This window comes from Brachyistius frenatus, unplaced genomic scaffold (genome assembly GCF_029030835.1).
Source record: "Brachyistius frenatus isolate BFR_SWC_R1_liver_20210118 unplaced genomic scaffold, ASM2903083v1 Contig_41, whole genome shotgun sequence".
In the NCBI taxonomy this organism is placed as follows: Eukaryota; Metazoa; Chordata; class Actinopteri; family Embiotocidae; genus Brachyistius; species Brachyistius frenatus.
Genome location: NW_027210640.1, coordinates 1,474,288 through 1,495,389, shown reverse-complemented (window position 1 = coordinate 1,495,389; position 21,102 = coordinate 1,474,288). Strand labels below are relative to the sequence as shown.

The following is a 21,102-nucleotide window of genomic DNA, read 5'->3' as shown; positions in this document are numbered from 1 at the left end:
TCAAGGGAGAAAAGCTCATCAGATATGAAGGTCACGTACGCTTAAGGGATTATTAGAGTGACATTTTCCTTTTCTGTGGACTCTGACAAAATAACTTCTTTTAAGTTAAAGAATTATGAGTGGGAGCGCATTTTTCTGCTTTATCCCCCCCCTCCCATTGTAAAAATTAAACCCCTTTATATCGTTGTTTATCTTACCTGCGAGAGAACTAATTTTGAAGAGGCTAGAGACAAGCCCTCACTAAAAAAAAAAAACAACCATTGTTTTTAATTAAAAACTTTGTTAGGGTTTGCTTGTGGTCACATTCAACTCAGTATAATGTAACAGAATTCTATCGGTACAACAAAGACCTATCGTGTTCGTCGCTCTGCTGATCTGAGTTTCTCTTAACCAAAATGCGATTTTTAATTTACTCGTTTTTCACCCGTCGATGTTCAGCTGTTGTAAATAAAACTCAACACTGCATGCAGATTTTTTGTTTTTTTGTTTTTGTTTTTAAATATTAAATATCTTCCAGAAGAAGGTTCTCTTTATTATGGGGCTTTAATTGTGACATATCGGCGCCGCGACCTCAGCAGCGTATGAAACGGTAAAACCAGGCTCTTACCTCCAGGATCTTGTTCTTTTGTCCCTCATTGACTTTGCCTGCGAGGCAGCAGTGGGCCAGAGCGTTCTGGATGATGTGCTTGTTAGATTTGGCACTGGGCTCCTTGTACAGCTTCGGTCCTGAATGAAAACAAAAGACGGCGGAACGTCGGGACGAGATAGTTGCCACAGCAACCGCTTCAGTTGTGTCAAAGGAAAGACTTCCCTCCCTATTTTTACTCTCTCGCTCTTGTTAAATCATGTATGAAGATGTCTGCTGGTCGCATTTCTCCGTCATCAGTCTGACAAAGGCACGAGATCTATGAACGCGGCATTTGAATGACAAATAATTGTTCACATGGCGTACAATTTTGAATTGCAAAAACTGCAAAAAGGGGAACCCCGTCCTTTAGGATTACAAACATGAAGCGAAATTAAAAAAAAAAGAAAGATGTAAATTACAGCCTGTGGATATTGAGAACTAAGCTCTCGTGTGTTAGCATTCAGCATCTTTATGTTATAAAAGTCTGCTAATTTCTGCACGAAGTCGACCTACCAGTATACTCTGTGTTGGATGTAATGGAGGAGGTGGTGGATCCGTTTTCCCAGTCCTTTTCTCCATTCCTGCTGCTGGAGCGACTCGGAGACAGGAAGCCATCTGCGGAGTCCGGCCTAAAACGCACACGCACGCACGCGCACACACGCACACACACACACACACACACACACACACACACACACACAGTGTTAGTTCACCTTTCTGCTTGTGTGCTGATCCTGAACACTCAGCAAAGTACACACTGCAGTTCTGGCAGGGCTTTTCCAGCGTTCAATTAAGTCATCAAAAGCAGCGACTTGGTTTGGGTATCGGGGGGGGGGGGGGATGACATCTTTGCAGTAACCAGTACAGCAGCAAAGCTCGCAAGCACAGGCAGTGAGTGCATTTAATGTTGATCAGTTATAGTGCAGCACTTGGCATTTACTTGCTCTTTTATATTTTAAAGACTGGAAGTACATTATGTTAAAGTCATTTTCTGAATGTAAAAAAAAAAAATGAAAACCACATATCCCACTGAAATGATAGGGAATTTACAAATACACCGTTCCAAACTTGAAATGTAAAAAAGGAGAGCAGTCATACAATAAGAGCAACTAAAGCCAAACGTATCTTAAATGTTGTGGTTTTTTTGTGTGAAATTAAACTGTCCATGTTAACAAGTCATTTTACTTCTTTCCCTCTTCTGACAGGACGATAACAAGTTAAATTTGGATTAAACATAACTTGACATGTTTCAAGAACAACTGTGGTGTCAATGACTTGATAAGACGGATGTTTTATGCAGGGTGAGTTAGTTGGTCTGTGACGTAGTGCCTCCTGAACAAAGCCATCAGGTGTGGGAAAAATAAAATGAGCAGGAGTGTGAATTGGTGTGGAGGGGTGAGAGGAAAAAGGGAAGTGATTGTTTTGTGGTGGCGATGCTGCAAAAAGCACGGCAGCAGACCGGTGCTTTGATGTTAGTTATGAGGATCTTTCCAAAAGAAGGAGAGAAAATATGTCGCTTTTGCTTCAAGGGCTCACCCAATCCCAAATAAAACCCGGTGTGGGGAGAAGGGGTTTCAAGTGGAGGATTGGGCTCAGGACAGCGTGAAGCGCCTTAAGATTTAACCGCCAAGCAGAAACTAACCTTCTCCTTCTCAGTTTAGGAGAGCTCAGAAAGTAGAAGAGACTGCCAGAGGCTAAACTAGAACTTCTGACATATGTGAAAGAGCACGAAAGAAAGCAGTGAAAAAAAAGGGAAGACTGAAAGAAAACAGGACAAATGTTAGATCTGAGAGCTGGAGTGACAGACAGGCTGGATATCCAATCAAGACATGTCACAGCAGGGCTTTCTCATCTGGTGAGGAAAAAAAACCTGCTGTTACCTCAGAACACTGCAGCACCCATGTTCTGCCCTGTGAATTCACTCTATTTAGTATGCACAGATTTAATGCTCATTTACAGAGGCTTAGTAACTGTAATTCTTAAAGCAAGTGATCCAGGTTAAAATGATGAATTATTTAAGACATAAGCAGGGTGGCAGACTGCACAGCTTTTTTTTTTGTCTGTCATTGCTACACTCCTGAAAAGCTGTGTCCAAAAAGTATGAAATCTTGTGAGTCACACTTTAAAGGCATCAAACTTTAAATTCAGATTAAAAGGCTACGCCAAATGCCAAACTTTTTTTTTTTTTTTTTTTTTTTTATTTCACGCTGCATGTTTCACCATAATTTATCGGCACGTAAAAGCATCTCACCTCGGTGTTCTCTTCTCGGAGTGAACACTGTCGCTGTCTCCCAGGTTGAGGGAAGCCAGGGACAAGCTGGAGACTGAAAAGACACGTTGGCGTGAACCTGGATGTGAGACAGCAAAACGGGGCACGACACGACACAGTTACACCAACACCACAAATGGAAACATCACCGGACTGTCCGCTGTGCTTCGTGGCCGGCACCTGTCACAGAGCAGTGCAGCCTCACTGTTACGATTGAATACACTTAATGACATACACACAGAACTGATAAGGAAACAACCTACAGTACATGTTTAGTAATGCTACATACATTAAGTAATGCTTAATTAAATCTAAAACACATGCACACACTGGTGCTGCATTGCTCTTTCAATATGTTGCTCGTTATTATTGCCTGTTAGATGTCTTTGAATAATATCCATCAGTTGATGAAATCTAATATCAATGATTGAGAACAATTGATCAAACTGACAGCTTAAATGGACCAAATCAGTTAAATTGTTTATTTAAGGAGACATCAAGAATGTGATAAAGCTCATCTGTCCAACACATTCTCGGGTGGCACGGTGCAGCGCGGCAGCAGGACACTGATTTGACAGATGGGATGACCTTGACCTCTCTGAGTGATGGGGTCGTCTCCACGGTTACCTGTGGCAGCTCTGACCGGGGTTTTGGGGGAGTCCAAGCTGTCACGATGGATAGACTTGGGTCGGCCTCGCCTCTGCTTGGCCCCACCGGCCGGCCGAGGTTTAATGACGGAGTCCAAATCCTTCATCAGCTTCAGCTGCTTCCTCCTGAGGTACTCCTGCTTGATGAACTCCCTACGGGCCTTGTCCTCCTCCTTCCTGTTACGCTCCTCCTCTGCTTTCAGTCTGGACAAATTGAGGGATGGAAGGAGAGTTAGAGGAGTGATAAGAAACGCTGTTTTTAGTTCATGAAGTGCAATGCATTAAGCAAAATTGAGCCGAAACAAGGACTTAATTAACTGGTTGACCAACAAAAAATGAACACAATCTAACCTATTAATAACTAATTATGTTATTTTTTTTTAAGGTAAAACACCAAAGATTGGGTGGTGTGTGCTTCACAAAATTTAGGACTTTTTTTTTTTTTTTTTTTTTTGTCTCTGATTGATGTAATTGTAGATAAAATATACTGTGAGGGCTTTGTACTATTGCTATTTCCTAATAGTTTATAAACTGATTGGTTAATTGGGTTATCAAGAGAATAATCTGTTGGATAATAGATAATTGAAACAATATAAAATAAACAAAAACTAAAATAACCCTAAAATTTCTAAATTCTGCTCCATTTCAAGTCATGTTCTCCTGTCGTCACACTAATCCTTAGTGTGGAGGCAAATTTGATTTAGGAATAGAAATCCAATTTTGATATGATATATTAGTATCAAATCTATGTCCTGTTCTTAGATATTGGTGTATTATTTTGAACTACTCACTTAAGCTACCAACAAAACTGAAGGCCTGGAAATGAGAAAATAAGAGCAAAGAGAAGCTAGAAGAGATGGACCCACCAAAATAAAAAGCTGACAGATAGCTTTGAAAACTCCTAGTGACAAAGAGAAAGTCTGTGTAACTGTGCATACCGAGCTTCCTCTTTCTTCTGCTCCAGGTCAGCTTCCAGCTGCATCTTCCTCTGCTGGCTCTCCTTCTCCCTTCTCATCCTCTTCTCCAGCAGTGCAGCCCTCTTCTGCGCCATGTTCTCAACTGCCTTCCCATCCTCCTGAAAGAAAACAAAGACAGGTTACCTCCCAGTGTCTGAGGTACCGGGCCTTCAAAATGAAATGGTGGTCACATTTAGAGAATGTTACATAATTACCATTTACGTATTCATTCATTCATTCACTCTGTTGTTCAGTAAGTGAACCTGACCTTCTGCTATGGTGACGCAGATCCAGAGCTTGCAGAGCTCAGTGTTACTGTGATACCCCTAAAATCCTTTTTTTTTTTTTTTTAATCTAATCTGATATAATGAATGAGATAATCCAAAACCTGAGCTGTTATTATGAAAGGTCAACTCTCCTTTGTAATATTAAATGAGACCGTACAAAAGGCTTTGAGAGACAACAGCATTGAAGGTTTTATCCTGGACCAGCACAATTCCTCTGGAGTCTTTCTCAACCCTTTAATCTTTATTATGCAATAAACTGTTGTCTTCTAATTACAGGATCCCTTACATACATATATATATATATAATATAAAATCATGTTTTTATTTAACAAATATGCAATTACAAAATAACTTGAATTCAGTTGTGTCTAACTGAGGCACAGCACGGCTCTAACTGAAATATATTTTATATACGAGTTTTACTCGTGTGAACCTTCACTGCTCATCCCTCAGTATTCACCCTCATACTCTAGTCAACCCTTCTCCAACCAAACATTTCCACAGCTGTGTCTGAATTATTCACAACAGCCCCAGTTTTGTGACCTACATCAAGGCCCAGACAGCAGCTAGCAACAATCTTACAAGCTATAAATGGGAGGTTAACGCTGTCCTCGGCTGGCATGTTTCCTCAACCATTAATCATCTCCTGTTGGGAACAAGAAGGTTTCCTTATTAAAACAAACATGGCTGCCCCAGTACAAGTATATCATTTCTTTTTTTGGGGGCAACTGTGTTTGAAGGCTTCCAGTGGTGTACTCAGTGTTCTTATGATTTATGCTGCTGGATCTGTTTGTATGTTTATGATTGGTGGTCTTATTGTATGTGTTATTACACTTGAAACTTATCTTACGTTAATACATTTTTTTGTTCAACTTTCTTGAGACTGTCCTCACTCTGATAGTTTACACATTTGGGTTAGGAGCAAAGGAAATCGGAGGGAATAAAAAAAAAAAAAAAAAAAATGGATCATAGTTTTCAGATATTATAATGTAATAAGAGTTCTTTGAATCAAAGGCCTACCTTGAAGAAGAAACCTCGGCTCATCCTCTGTTCATCACCCTGGTTTTCCACATTGCCCTGCTGCATCTCGTAACCATCATCGCGTGTCAGGTCCTCCAGTGGCTTCACGACTGACAGAGGAACCTCAATCAAACTGCTTTTGACTTGGCCAGAGGTCTCTGGATTAGCAGGGATCTCTGTAGGCGTCACCGTGAAGGTCTCCACCACAGGGTGGGCCAGGACCTCCGGGAATGACGACTCAAAGGTCGGTTTGAGTTCTACAACGGACTTCTGACCTCCGGCTTTCTGGTGGTCTGATTCCATGTCGGTGATCTGGGATTGGCCGTGTGCTTCTATTTCGTGGGTTTGAGCTTTACTTTGTTCTGTTTTGTTCTGCTGGCTGGGGGAACTAGGGCGTGAGTTGGCGACACATGCACTCTCCAGCTCCCTATCTGGGTAAAGGAGCGAACCTATCTCCTTGTTTGTATCTCCATCCGGAGCTGCTGTCTCTGAATTGGCAGCTGCTGGTTTCTCCCCCATGTAAACGAAGGAACTTGCCAAAGGCTGGCAAGGAGAAAATCGCCGTAGCCTTGGGATGCTGTCCACAGATTGTGGTGCAGTTAGGACTCGGTTGTAGGGGGCCAACTTGAGCTCGCTGGGTCGAGCGACACGAGGATTACGTGAGTGGAAGGAGGCCGATTTACGTTTGATGCTGGTTGGAGAGCGATGGGTGGAACGAGGGGAGTCGGCGGGAGAAGAAGGTCCTGAGGATCGAGTAACAGCTCCTGCCCGACTGTGTTTTTGTGGCGAGGGGTTTGTGTGTGGGGGAGGGATGACCCAGGCCTGCTGATGTTGTTGCTCCCTCATGGACATGATCACTTCCTGCTGCTGAGCCAATCGCTGCATCTCAGTCTGGAGGAAGGCTAAAGAATGGTTGAGTTTCTCGATAGAACGGGTATACTCTGTGAGATCCACTTCGGTTAGCTGAGCATGGCCTTGTCCACCGTCCTCACCTGCGCCAGGTGACTTCTGCCAGCAGGGAGCCGTGCTGCTTTGCTCTGCTCCATCCGGTGTGTCCGCCTTGCTCCTCCCAAATTTAAAGGTGGGACTTGTACTTGCTGACTTTCCTTCTGCCTCAGTTTTTCCTGCTTCCTCTCCACTAGCAGCCCCATCGCCTTTTCTCTTCACCACGTTGAGGAACGCTGAGTGACCCATCTTTTGGCGATGCCTCGTAAAAGCAGCCTCCACCTTCTTCTTCTGTGCTTCGATGGCTTTCCGTTTCTCCTCGAGTCTCATCCTCAGCTGCACCATCTCTGTAGCCATGACTTGAGCAGGGTCATTGGGTGGAAGATGGACAGGTGTGGGCGATGCCTGAGCAGTAACGGGCGGTGGGGTTTGTTGATGGACGGGGCTGTGCTCAGGGGTCGGAGCCCAGGAGACAGATAATGGAAGGCCAAACTCGGAGCCCTCTGGAGTGGTCTTCAGGGAGCTGCTGCTGCCCCTGCCTGAGTCTGGCGCTGATGGATTGAGCTTCTTCATCTTCTGTTCGGCAAAGCTGGTCATCCTCATTCCCGAGGGAGACTTGCTCTGACTGCTTGGGCAGGGACTTGGCGTGTCCATATCCAGCTCCATGTTCACAGAGCAGTCTTTCAGAGAGGAATCTTCATCCAGCATGTCCTCTGTTCGGATGTGGATGCCAGTGTCGACCTCTGTGGTGTCGGTGGTGCTCGGAGGTCCTTTGGAGTCCAGTTCTGAAACTGGGTCTAAGCCACCAACACCAGCCCCATGGCCCTGATTGTGCAGGAAGAAACCATTGTTGATGCCCTCCACTGGGGGCCTACTCGGGCTGTGGATAATCTGGAGGGCCTCCTCCATGGAGGGAGCTGCTGCTATGACACTTCCATGTCCGTTGGAGTACCCTTTCCTGCTGGGCTCCATGCCAGCGAGGCCGTCTGGGCAGCCTTCCTCCTCAATGCCAACGCTCTGACCGTTCACTGGCTGGAAGGACAGGTTGCGCTTCATTCCACGGGGCATGTGGTGGACCTTGAAACCAGAACCGTCATCCGTGCTGACGGACCTGACCATGCCACGTGTGGAGGACAGAGGGCCAGAAGCAGAGTCCTCCTTGTCAAAGGGGATGTCAAAAGATACTCCGTAAGGCCCGGACCTGAACAGGAGGAAAAAAAAAACAACAAACTTTACAGACGCTTCTTTTGGAACCAGATTTTGAAAGGTTGTTTGGGGAAAGGGTTTGGTATGGCAACATCACAATACATTTTTCTTAAGCCCCAAATGACTCATTCTTTTGGAGATTGAATATGTTAAATGAGCAGCACAAAACAATATTACGAACCGTTTTTCTTTGGGCCAAGTGCCGAGATTGCCATCAACAAAGGACATTGAGGTTGATCTCTTGATCTCTCCTGGTAGACACAGACAAGCATAGTAGAAATGTAAAACTGAGTTTTAAAACAGTTAATGTACATACAAGTAATCATATTTTGATATTTCTAAGTAAACCATTTTGGTAAATAACAAAATTAGTCACCTGAGTTTCGAGGCTGGGGTCGGAGGGGTAAACTAGAGACAGAAAATGACAAACATACATCATATACATTTTCATAAATTCCTTTTTAGAATTTTGCAATACAAGCTGACTTTATTTGGTTCATCAGTCCTCATGGTTTAACATTGAATATCATGATTTGGACTAAAATACCTGGGTCTTTCAGGACTTGGTTTTTTTTCCATGAAACTCCTCTTTGTTGCCTTGGAGATGGGGATGGATGGCAAATTCTTCAACAGCGATGAGGGTTCTGACGTAATGCAGCGGAGACAAATTATCAATCTAAGCTTTTACAATGGACTGCAATGTAATATTGTACAATTTCCCCCAAATTATTTTTCTGTGTGTATGTTCCACATAAAATACACACAGATACATTTAAATAACGACATCTTCATTACAAACATGACACTAATATTTAATATTGCTACTATAAATGGTATAGTTAGGTTTGAATTTAAGACTTGCCTGTGCCTTCATTATCCAATAATCTTGGCTTCACAAAAGACGGCTTGACCACTTCAAACCACCAAAACAGCTCTGCCATGAACACCAGATAGTTATTCTGAGGAAGAAAACACATAACACGAAGAATAAAAACACGGGACTGGGTTACATTCAATCACTCGGCTCAAATGTACTGTTAAAAAGACACACGACTAATACCAGGAACAAACTTTGAATGTGTCCTGCTACTTGTCACTTTATCCACAATAGCACCTGCCGGGAAATTGCATTGCATCTATTTCCCCAGCAGGTGTCTCTGTTGCCCCCCCCCCACTGATAAACTGAGGTGATCAATTTTACTTTGTAAGCATCCTTGTCTTTTCTAGTCTGTATATAAATAATTCACCAGGCTTGCTCCATTTCACACAGAATTCTCTTTAACAGAGACTCTTCACAGTTTAAACTACAGTGGAGTCATTTACCAGCAAATATATATTTATTATTCTCTTTAGCAGAGGTGTGAATTATTATTTTTGTGTGTTAGCTGAGGTAATGTAAGCAACATCAGGATTTTTCACATGCGGGATAAAATAATCATCCACTTCCATAATAATGTGAATAGTACCTGTGCTGGAAGAGAAAAGCGATTAAGGCATTAACCTCATTTATAAAATAGAGGTCAGCTATTTTTTTTTTCTGTTCTCAGTCACCAGCATGCAATCCACCAGCTAACCTAAATTAGACTGGGTGAGAAATGTTGAAAGGATTTTTTACACTGCTGTCATACAGTGGGAGGTCAAACTGCTGGAGGACACTGCACTGCAAAAAAAAAAATATATATTTTACAAAGTAATTTTCCTCAGTGCTGCATTTTCCCAAATGAACTGTTGTTTGTTTCCTTAGAACAAAGGAACCATGTGTGGACTCTGGAAGACGACTATGCTTGTTTTCGGCGAACAAATCCATCTGTTAGAGAGGCATTTTAAAATGGGGGAAAAAAATGCAGACATTGCTCAAAAAAACACCGCCCTTCAACCATATGGCTGATTATATTGTTGCCGTCTTTGTCAACACTGCAGAAAAATCCACTCCATTTATATTGAATCTAAATACTGCATGTTGTGAGCGATGATTCAAGCCATCATGAGAGAAACGTGTCATTATCTTGAAACAAAGCAAAGCACAAGTAGAATTCTTCCAATTAAAAACAAGTTATTTTTCGGCTGTATTCAGCTCAGAAATATTTTGACTTAAACATACTTTAAGAATCCATTTTTGATTAACTGGCCAAGTTGGGTAGTTTTTGTTGTTGTTGTTGAATGCCAGCACTCACTCATAAAAGCACATGAGCACAGACATGCATGTGCAAAATGAGTGCAGTGAAGCAGGAATGACCTTGAGGAAACACCCTCTCCCTGCACTCGGCCCGTGGTCTCCAGACAAAGACAATGAATGGTGCATGGCTCAGCTCTAAAGACACCTGATTCACCTCGTCATCAAAATTCTGGTCTGCCAAGCAAACGCCAGCACACACACACACACACACACACACACACACACACACACACACACACACACACACACACACACACACACACACACACACACACACACACACACACACACACACACACACACACACACACACACACACACACACACGTGTCATACATACACTGGTTAAGCCCGTTGACTGCAGCTCAAAAGCTCACCGGGAGGGCCAGAGGCAATTAACACCCGTAACCAGTAACACTGCACTACTGTGGCTGCCACTGCAGCATTTTACTTATTTTTTGAATCCCTTTCTAACTCACATGCTGGTGTGCAGAACTGCAAGAATGGAAGAGGTGTGTCTGCTACGACTGATCATGCTGGAAGTGGGTTAAGCAGTAAAGCACATGGTTAACAAAGTAATTTGAGTACCAACACAAATAAATATCTAATATAACAACTTTACATGAAAACTCAACGCTTTAAAGGAAAACTTTAGTTAATCAGTCGATTTAAAAAAAAAAAAAAAAAAAAAGTATTCCAAGCTATATTTTGAATTACACATGCTCTTCTTCTGACTCTGGGGTTAAGTAGCTCTTAAGCAAAGAATTAAGAAAACACAGAGTCAAATAGTGCCGGTTACCTTCAGGTGTATTCAGCATGTGAAGCATTCCTCAAAGGGTTAAGATGAACAGAAAAAGCAAAAGCAAAAAAAAAGACAAAGAAAAAAAGAGAGACAAAGATCTCCTCTCATCCGTCCTGCCTGGATTGGTGGCACCCTTACTCCTTCTCTGTTCCCATCTGTTCCTCTGACCACCAATGACCCACCAGGTTAATACCACCCCTCAGCAGTCACGCACACTCGCACAGATCTCTAAACAACCAACCACTGCACTAGCGCTCCACTCAGCTCCCCATTGACTGGCATTACTACCTCGTGGGCTGCCAGGTCTGCGTCGCTGCCAGATCTGGCTGTTTGGAGATTTGAGTGCGTGAGTCTCAGGAACCTGATTGGTGATTACGAGAAGAGAGCTCAGAGTTGAGTGTGGTGGGGCGGCGGGGGAGCTAATCCACTCTGCGGGGATAGGCAACCCCCCCACCCGCCTCCTCCTTTCAGCTCTATGTGTGGTACACACTTACACAATGGTGAAACATTTAAATGCTCTAGCAATGTATAGAGCCAGCATGCATAAAATTGCACACAGAAGGTCACACACATACACGACTACAAAATTATGTTATCCAACTCGGCAAGACACAAGTCCAAGCCACACACTGAGCATTCACAAGACATTAATCTCAACGGTCACCAGGCCAGCGGATTGATTAAAGAATCTAGGTCCAGCAGTCTCACTACAATCTGGAAAACCGCCAAGTTTGTCAGGCTGCTGTCAGTCGCCTGCTGAAAAACCCGAGCCTACCTTACATTTAGAAAAGTGGCCACACATAGACATGAGACACCAAAATTTGATGTTCCAGTAATGAAACAATGACACAGTATTACAAAACCCTTGCACCTTTTTACCTGATGCTGATCTAGGAAGTGAATATTTATTCTCAAGCAATACTAAATGCTGATCAAGCCAGGTATAACAGTCAAATATAAGGTAATATAGTACTTTTAACAGAGACCAGTCTGTGTTCGATTTAGTCACAACCATTATTTTGGGGGTAATTAGTTCACAAAAAATACTATGCGCTACTTTTTGGGAGATGATACCTCACAATGGAACAACCATCCTTCATCGCTGACGTCCAATAGTCACATTATGGACACATGGCTGACTGAGAGTCATGTTGAAGAGGCAGTTTATGAATTACAGTCAGTGTGTTAATTGCCTTCCTCAGGGCAACCTCAGCACGTCTGCTCTGAACCTCCTGGTAAGAAAAAGCCCAAAGCTTGTGAATTTCATTTCTCTTGGATCCACAGATGGTAATTTAGATGTGCAGTGAATTCATTAAATGTAGAGGCAGTAAATTGGGAGTGGGTTGGCGTGATTTACTGGGCTAGTGTCCATTTAGGGAGAATGGCCCTAAGTAATGTATATAACGTATGGCTGTGGGGGTTGGGTACTGAAGTGTATTGTCTCTTATTGAGTCGTACTGAGCATAATGTGGAGTGATCCTGTCATCTCCAAACCTCGAGAGGGAAGGCAGCAGTTTGTGTGTGTGTAGCGCCCTTCATGGGATCTGACGTGATGGCAGACAGACTGGTGTGTGATTGTGCGTGCGTGCGTGTGTGTGTGTGTGTGTGTGTGTGTGTGTGGCCATGAAGACACTGACTCAGTTGTTAAATGTTCCCACAGTGAGGCTTCATGCTCAATTCCAATTTTCTGCATCTGATTTTGTTGGATGATAGTATCCATCAAAGTGTCTCACCCACACCAGCTGCAGCTTCAAACTGAACTGAGGGGTCTCCTGATACTGTGTTTGTCAGGTTTTGGGTTTCTTTTCATTGCTGTGTTTTGCTGTGCTGTGTCTAATTTTGGACCCTTGATCTCAAGCTAATATAGTGAGATTGATTTATGTTCATCTTATCAGCACTATTTAATAACTAATTTAATTTAATAACTGATTAGGCACTTAATTTACTTTTAAAGATAAAACACCAGAACATTCCCTGGTTCAAGTTTTTCAAATGTGCTGATTTGTTGCTTTCCCACATTTATGGCATCTATCCGAATATCTTTTATATTGCCGGCAGTGTGCATTCCTGTGACAGTATTTAGGTAGCACCGAACTGTTTAACAATCAATAAAGAAATAGAAATCTGAAATGTATTCCATATTGGACCATTCTGACTGGAAAACATCAGATTTAATCATCTTTAATCACATCTGATGGAATAATTAACACAGGAACACTTTCATCAAAGTGTAAATGCAGTCACGGTGTGGGTGGGTTTTTTTTTTTGATTGATAACATGTCCAATCATGCCATAATGTTCCCAAACGATGCCGTCCCCCTTTGTGCTCCCCACAAGCCTCTTCCATCTCATTTCTAACGGTTACAAACTCTGTTAACATCCCTCTTGTCTCATCTCTCCTGTTTCCAGTTTTTTTTTCCACATCAACACCTCTCTCACTTCCCCTCCCCTCTAACGTCTCGGCTCACTCTCCATAATAAGGTCTCCATTAGTGTGACGGGCCACAACGTACAGGCACTGAGGGTGCTACTGCCTGGAATCTGGGTCAAGGTTACTGAATCTAACTGGTTTTGCATGCAGTTCTGGCTCCTCTCAGGCAATAACTCTGCCCAGGTGGGACTGTTTCATCCCTCCTGAAATCAGTATCAGCAAAATACTGCTACTAGCTGGTTCCAACAACGCGGTTCTTTTTTTTTTTTTTTTTTGTCAGTGTGTGTTTGCTTCGGGCTGCTTTGAGTGTGAGATGGATAATATTTCCAAAAACAAGATATAAGTACTTCATCCTTCAATATGATATGGTTGTATTTTGCTACATATTACCTTATGATGCTGTCAGTACTGCTGATAATACTGCCTTTCATTGCTGCTACTGTTAATGCACTCCTTTAAATCTCTATTTTTTTTGGGCCTTTTTCAATCTGCTGTTTCTTAACTTCAAAACTCTATAATCTCTGCAGCAGACTAAATTGTGGCAACAACTTCACTGAAAACAACATATTTCTGAGGTATAAGAGACATGTTCAGTCCGTTTAGACTGACTGAGGTTTGCCCTCTCAGTGATCTGTATTCTGTCTATGCTGAGAGCAACAGTCCTGCATGAGAGGACATGCTGAGGTGACAGTCAGGCAAAGTCAGACTCATCCAAACACATCAACTTTTTTTTTTTTTTTTTTTTTTTTTTACCACCTATGCAGCTCCTAGGCAAAACTCACTGGGACGGTCACACAAATAACAAATGCAAACATGCAGCAGGGAAGGAAGTCAAACCACCAGACAAATAGAAGTACTCTGTGATTACGGTAGCTTTTGAGGCTTTTATGTGACAAAACCGTGACTGTGACTGTTCTGGGAAGTTGTGGGAATTGTGGACTTCAATGGCTATAATGACAATTTGATGAAAAGGAAAAGTTGCAGCAATGAAAATACATACAGCATGTGCACACAGCAACTGACCAAGAAAAGACAGCTGCACAGAAACGTTTTCGAGACAATATAGATTCTACGAAGGAGTAAAACATTGGTAATTTCTTTTCTGTGTGCACGCATGCCTGCATTCATAAAAAAGCATAGTGTGTATGCATTTGTTTCCAATTCATTCTGTGCCCCAGGGTTTTAAAAAGCAATAAGAATATGAGGAGACAGAAAACTTCTCGGAAGAGTAACGCTCAAAAACATCATCACTCCCTTACTGTTTTGACTTAAACAGCAATTCAGTATCTGTCACCTCTGCCTACTATATTAAAAACAATAAAGCTTTCTCACTTGAAATTGTCCCCTTTGGATATTTTATCAGATCTATGCTTGATCTCAACTAACCAATATACCATACTTTTTTTTTTTTTTTTTTTTTTTTATAGAGGAAAGAAAAGTAGGGCAGGGACTGAGCTCAATTTGAAATACAGGCTCGGAGCTGTTGCTTTGACAGATGCAGTCTAGCAGCATCACACATTTATATAACAAAGACAATGGCAATCTGTAATCTCACACATCACACACACACACACACACACACACACACACACACACACACACACACACACACACACACACACACACACACACACACACACACACACACACACACACACACACACACACACACACACAGTGGTGGTATGGATGTAAGCGAGAACTGTGAACCGAGCTGCGAGTAAAAGAGAGAGAAGGAGTGTGTCAGAGAAAGGAATGCTAATTAAGAAAGGCCAGGAGTCAGAGAGAACATGTACGACAGGAGAGAATTAGAGAAGTCATTCAAAGTCAAAAGACAAGACAAAAGATATAAAGGAGGAAAGAAACAGATAAATAAAAAGAGAGCAAAATCAAGAGCCTGCTGAGTGGAGCTGTCCAGGCTCATGGTCGGTGAAGACGGATCGTTTGGATTGAAAGGTTTTTCCACAGCATGACTCACCACGCTGGCCTGCAGTGCTGCTCATTTCTCCTGTTTCATTTGGCCTAACTGACTGGATACCACACCATATGGACTTCTAATCTGTTTTGTTGAAAAACTTATAAATGAATAAACAGTGTTTTTGGAAGTTATCGTCAGCTTAACCAAGCCCTTTTAAAGACTTTTTAAATCAACCATGACTTCGGATTGGACTTTTTGTTACCAGCCATTTATCATGAGGGACCGTTTCACACACTTTCTGCAGTTTAAATTCAAGCAGACATCTTTCTAGTGCTGTAAAGACTCTTACTCACTAAGAGTGAACTGGTTCGCTGCAAGAACCTCTGGACAACCAACAAACCAAACAGAATCCGCATCACTAAACGAGCATTTCATGCTGGAACTAATAACGCAGTGCCTCAAATTCATTCTTACAATTTACAAAAGCATTTCTACAAAATCAAAATGTTAAACATCTGCAAAACCTTTCAAGCACTCCACATTTTTCCCAGTGAAGTAGCAAGTCTCTCATTTAGGTGTCAAAAGCAGGCAGACTGGAGCAATACCTTGATGGTGGAGGAGGCGTAGAGCATGTCCTCCAGGCTGAAGTGGCAGCAGCTGTTCAGGTTGTCTTTGCAGAAGTGTTGTATGAGCTGCAGGTTGTACAGTCGATCGGCCAGCGTCATATTCTCTTTCAGACAGACGTCTGTGAGGGCAGAGGGAGCCATCAGGTGTCAGGGTTGGTGTGGCTTAAGTGTGAATTTGATGACTGAAGTTGTTCCGGTTATAACGGCCACCTCAGTGGTTTTTACTGTGCTGATGGTGACTGTTTACGGTCAGAGATGGATGAAGAGTGTGGAGAGAGCAATGGTAAAAGTGTAAAGTTTTGTCTGACCAATCATGAGAGTGGCTTAAAGTCATCAGCCAGTGGGTGAAGCCGTGTGATAATACATTTAAACAGTAAGCAACGCTGATCGATTGATCTTTTGCCTCCGCGATGTTTTCAGTTAAGGTAAATGACAGCAGATGTTATGTAGTGTGTTTGTGTTTGGTCCAATATTTACATATTTCATCAGCAAAGTGAAGTGATTAAGTTGCATCTATTGTTTGTTACTTATCTGTGATAAATGAAACGATCTGTGAAGTGGCAGGAGACAGACAGACTGACACTGGAATGTGCCTTAACATTGTAATATGTCTCTGTAGAGATAAAATCCTTTATTAAAAAAACCAAAAACAATGCAGAATAAAAAATAGTTACAGAGGTTTGAAAAAGGGCCTAATCACTTGGAATTTAAGCAGCTCAGGCAACATTTTGGGATTGTTTTGTTGGGTCAACGGAATAATGAACCTCCCGTAGATCAAGTAGGGTGAGCATGGATTTTATGGCAGAACCTGCAAACGTCACCTAAAACCAAACACACACCACTTCTCCTTCAGCCCACTCTGTCTCACTCGTGCCCTTTCCTTACCGTCCAGGGTCAGCAGCTGAGGGCAGTAGAAGTGCAGCAGTGCTCCGAGGGCCGAGCCGTCTGTGCTGTCTTTCAGCAGGTTGTCCACTGGAGGGATCCAGGGAGCTGGCTGGGTCGAGGCCTGCTCCTTCCTGTAGCGAGCCTGCATGCCATAAAACACAACAACATTACCCAGCCTGCATCTACAGCAGCTATTGTACCAGAATTGTCCAATTGTTTCTATTTTTATTTTGTTAAATATGGCAGAAAAAAAAAGGCATGTGTAATAGAGCAACCCTCGCAAAACAAACTCTTGCTCTTTAAAGCAACAACAAACACCTCACAGTGAGGCTTCTAATGAGGCGAACACAGCTGCCCGATTGACTCAACTGACTGTCGCTGACTGTCTACTTTTTCTGTATGTTATCATCTGATCTTGATTTTTTTTTCGTCATCATAATATGAAGAACAAAATAAGCACACTCTCAACATGTTGAGTATTTTCAGTAGAATGTCAGCATTGTGTTGAAATCATTGTGCCAGTTTTGTATGTATGGTAACTCTAGCTGAATAAATATACAGATGTCTTTACATTCACACTATTTGTTTGAGGGAAATAGTTTTACAAGAGTAAGCGACAGTAAACGCTGGCACACAAACTCTGAAACCATTTCATGCCAATTGCTCCCAGACATTCCATTTCTGAAATTGAAATTTTTTTCTTTTTTAATTTTGGGCTAATCCCCTGAGAGCTCTTCAGTGATTCCCGAAGGGTGTGTAGCTCCACTGACGAGAACGTTCAAATTAGCAAATACAAGGGAGCTTGTTAGAGACAAACATACTCCTCATGTCCACGTGGATTTCAGTAAAATTTAACCTTATAAACAGCAGTTAATAGAGACCGTAAAGGATACAATAATGGATATTTTGATTTTTAATGTCATTCATGAGCTTTTGCATTATCTAATGAAATGCAATTACATTTGTAGAGAATTCTTTTCCTATTTTCGCTGTAAATGAAATCACATGGATACAGCACAGGGGATTAATTGTGCTTATTTAACATTGCAGTCACAGGTTGATGCAAATGTGATAAGATGACGGCAATCAAGACAGAAAGAGGGAGGAGGGAGGGAGGAGAGACACGGTCACTATGGACACAGATGAAAGAGCGCGGCACTGATTAGTGGACTTACAGGCACAAGCTTCATGTACCACTTGGTTGGAGACTGGAGCAGCACAGCAAATGAAAAAAAAGCACAACAACAGAGAAATACCTGTTAGTGAGATTAGTTAGTAATGCGATTAGGAAAGACATGACAACTGTGTGACCGAAGGGGAAAACAAGCAGCGTGTTATTGAGGGAGCATGAAAAGCATCCCACTCAACTCACATAACCTTGAAATTGTGTTTAGTGTAATGGGAAGTTTAGTTTTCAGTGTGTACATTTGGCTTTCATTGTTTACACATTTACACAATAAGAGTTGAATTATAAGCCAGACCAAATATACTGTAGGGTAGTTTCATAGTCACAATTTCTCTTCAATAATACGGTACTTTCACTTAAGTAACATCATTTTTCCCTTTATATGTTAATAGCAAAACAAAAGCAACAGTTCAAAGTTCATGTGCAGCAAATGTGAGACAAGAAATTAGACCGGGCAACATATATTTTAGCCCTGAATGAAAATGACATGGGTGTAAGATTTAAGTGGTTTTCACCATTTACCTGAAAGAAGTGTTCTATATGTATTTTCATGTATTTTGACCACGTCAGAGTGAAATCCAACACCAAAACAGGACATGCACAGTTGTTAATGCCAGTTCATGCGTTCATGTGGTATGAATCAGATCCTGAAATAAATATGAATAAATAACAGTCATGTAAAAATATTCCAACTCAGTTGCAATTCAGAGCGGAGCATGAAAGAGTAAACACCAATGCAGCTGCTGGTTAAAATCTCCTGACAGCCATCGTGTTCATCTATATTTCAGCATCCATTTAGTTTATTGAAAGATACACCTTCTGATTTAATTAGTGCATCGAAAAATGCCCCTAGATCCCCAAATTTCCTTCCAACTAACAGTTGGATGTGCCAAACCTAAAAGGGAATTTCAGAATTAAGCAGTGAAGCAGCCTCCCCCAACAAATTCTCTTTAAAGTCTATCCTGTAACAAAACACACACCGTTTAATTGCTGACTGTCATATCATTTAAGCACCTTCAACGGCAAACTTTCATCTGAAAAAAAAAAATCCCACTGTATAAATGTAACCAAACTGTCAGCTATCAACAGACAATGTAAGCTGATTCCAGAGGAGAGGCTCGCCTCAGTTAACAGTTAATTCTCACACTACCTTGAAGCATCAAAAGAACCAAAATGTAAGTGCCACTGAAAGAGGCTGGCAAGTTCTCGACTTCAAAGGCAAGCAGCGGCTCGTGAGAAAATACAGCCGTTTTGTAGGGAAACCTTCAAAATAAATATTAAAGGCAGCAAGAGGATGAGGGGATCAATAGTAGCTTTCTTGGATTCTCCTGATTTGATTAGCGTCACAGCTCTCTGAATAGTAATTCGAGTTACCAGCAGACTCTGACACCATCAGAGGAGCACACTTGATGTAATCTAATCTACAACACATCACTTAATCTGTTTAATTTATTTTCCAGGGACTGGATGGTCTTTGAAGGTGACACCACAGCACAGCTAACTTTTACATTTTTTTTTCCCAGTTCGCTGAATTCTTGGCTTATAAACGGATCAGATTACAGGGAGTAAAGAAAAGATCCATGATTTGGCAATAACAGGTTTGTGCAGTTTATTTAATGCACTATAATCCACTGCAATTTAGTATTACTTACGAGGTCTTTATACACAATGCCAGTGGAATGAGATGCCCGCCCAGTCCATATTTCATGCATTGTGTCGCACTCACTAAACTACAATACATTGACAAGAACTGATGATGGAGCTTCTTTCACTGCTGTCATGCATTTCTAGATAATATTTTGGTCACTCCTTACTCTCATAATTACATGTATTAAATCCAAGGAATTTCATGGATGATTTGTGATCCTTATGAAATAAAGTGATTTTAATTCTGACAATTTCCTGAAACTTAAATTCTGAAATTGCGCGGCCTTACACAGAATGCTTGTAAACAACGAGCGAGAGAGAAACTCTGCCCTCACATCAGCTCTTCAGGCCAAGCGGCAATAAATCTGTTCTCTCCGATACGTATCCTCACAGAGTCAGTCCAGGCCTACAGGCCAACATTTGATTGACAGGACGGGAGCGTGGCAGATACAGAGCAGTGGCAGTTCAGGATTTGATCATTTCTCTGACTGTCATTGAAATTCTGTTCCTACAGATCAAGTATCAGTGGCAGCTGTAATCTCTGTGTGGATTTACAAACTCTTTTTTTTTTTATGATTACATTTTTTTTTTTTTTTTTTTTACATCCTATCTTGACAATAAAATTGTGACAACAGCAAATCTTATTTTTTGCCAGCATCCACTCACTAACCTTATGATGCAAATATGCAGATGTTTATGGGTTGTGTCGGTAACTTTTGGTGCAACAAACATGAATCAATCCCTTTACTCTTGATCGCCGACTTGCTTTCTGAATAGAGGTAAAGTGATTTATCGGATTTTCAGCAAAAAAATGTCCGTCAAAGTGAAATCAACAGAAAAAGACAGATTTTTAATCACAATTATTTGTGTGATTGAAATATCATGATGGTGAGAGCACTAGGTGGTTCTTGTGTGTACTATGAAATATAATTCTGCTGCACCTACTGCCCTATACGATCAGAAAAATACCACAATAAGGTCAATTTTTGGAAGTTAAAAAGGACCCTAAAATGTTAGACTGTATTGTACTGTAAGTATACAGTATATTATTATGGTCTTTTACCTTTTTGTCACACTGTCATCTTAAACCACTCTTCAATATGAAATAGTGTTGCAGCCCTGCTTATTTTCAAAGTATTTTTTTGATCTGAGTAAACAGTTATGCTTATGCGAGATATTTTACCACTTTTATTTCCTAACCAAAGACAAATAAGATGTAAAAATGACAGAAACGGAAGTGAGTGAGATAATCTCATGACATGTGATGAGACCAAGTGGCTGGAAATCCCGGCAAATCGCCTAGCGAGGGGCCAACCTGAACTTGCTGCCAGGTTAATCTGAACGCAAACTCCCAACGCTGCAGCCCCAGTTTGACAATAAGATGAAGGAAATGAAGTCTGTCTGCATCTAAAATGCTGATTTAAGACTTTGGGCTTTACAAGGTCAGACTAAGAGTAAAATCTGTTAAGACCAC

General features: G+C 41.7%; 2 protein-coding genes across 8 annotated transcripts in view; one reads left to right on the top strand and one right to left on the bottom strand.

The window, feature by feature from the left end:
- The window catches only part of LOC138623038 (GRAM domain-containing protein 2B), a 191,551-nt gene that overhangs the window by 87,924 nt on the left and 82,525 nt on the right, over window positions 1-21,102 (top strand). The gene's annotated exons all lie outside the window — the stretch shown is intronic.
- camsap2a (calmodulin regulated spectrin-associated protein family, member 2a) overlaps window positions 1-21,102 on the bottom strand; it is a 49,878-nt gene that overhangs the window by 2,224 nt on the left and 26,552 nt on the right. Inside the window, exons 5-18 of one of the 7 annotated variants that reach the window (XM_069702283.1) lie at window positions 17,971-18,003; window positions 16,796-16,937; window positions 15,890-16,029; window positions 8,821-8,917; window positions 8,506-8,602; window positions 8,335-8,366; window positions 8,140-8,209; window positions 5,808-7,953; window positions 4,483-4,619; window positions 3,525-3,748; window positions 2,880-2,976; window positions 2,271-2,336; window positions 1,142-1,257; window positions 608-726 (exon numbers count right to left, since the gene is read on the bottom strand). In XM_069702283.1, coding sequence (XP_069558384.1) covers window positions 608-726; window positions 1,142-1,257; window positions 2,271-2,336; window positions 2,880-2,976; window positions 3,525-3,748; window positions 4,483-4,619; window positions 5,808-7,953; window positions 8,140-8,209; window positions 8,335-8,366; window positions 8,506-8,602; window positions 8,821-8,917; window positions 15,890-16,029; window positions 16,796-16,937; window positions 17,971-18,003 — 3,516 coding nt within the window. Of the gene's footprint in view, window positions 1-607; window positions 727-1,141; window positions 1,258-2,270; window positions 2,337-2,378; window positions 2,977-3,524; window positions 3,749-4,482; window positions 4,620-5,807; window positions 7,954-8,139; window positions 8,210-8,334; window positions 8,367-8,505; window positions 8,603-8,820; window positions 8,918-15,889; window positions 16,030-16,795; window positions 16,938-17,970; window positions 18,004-21,102 lie in introns of those variants that run through there. The other 6 variants (XM_069702284.1, XM_069702285.1, XM_069702286.1 and 3 more) reach the window with 6 other exon arrangements.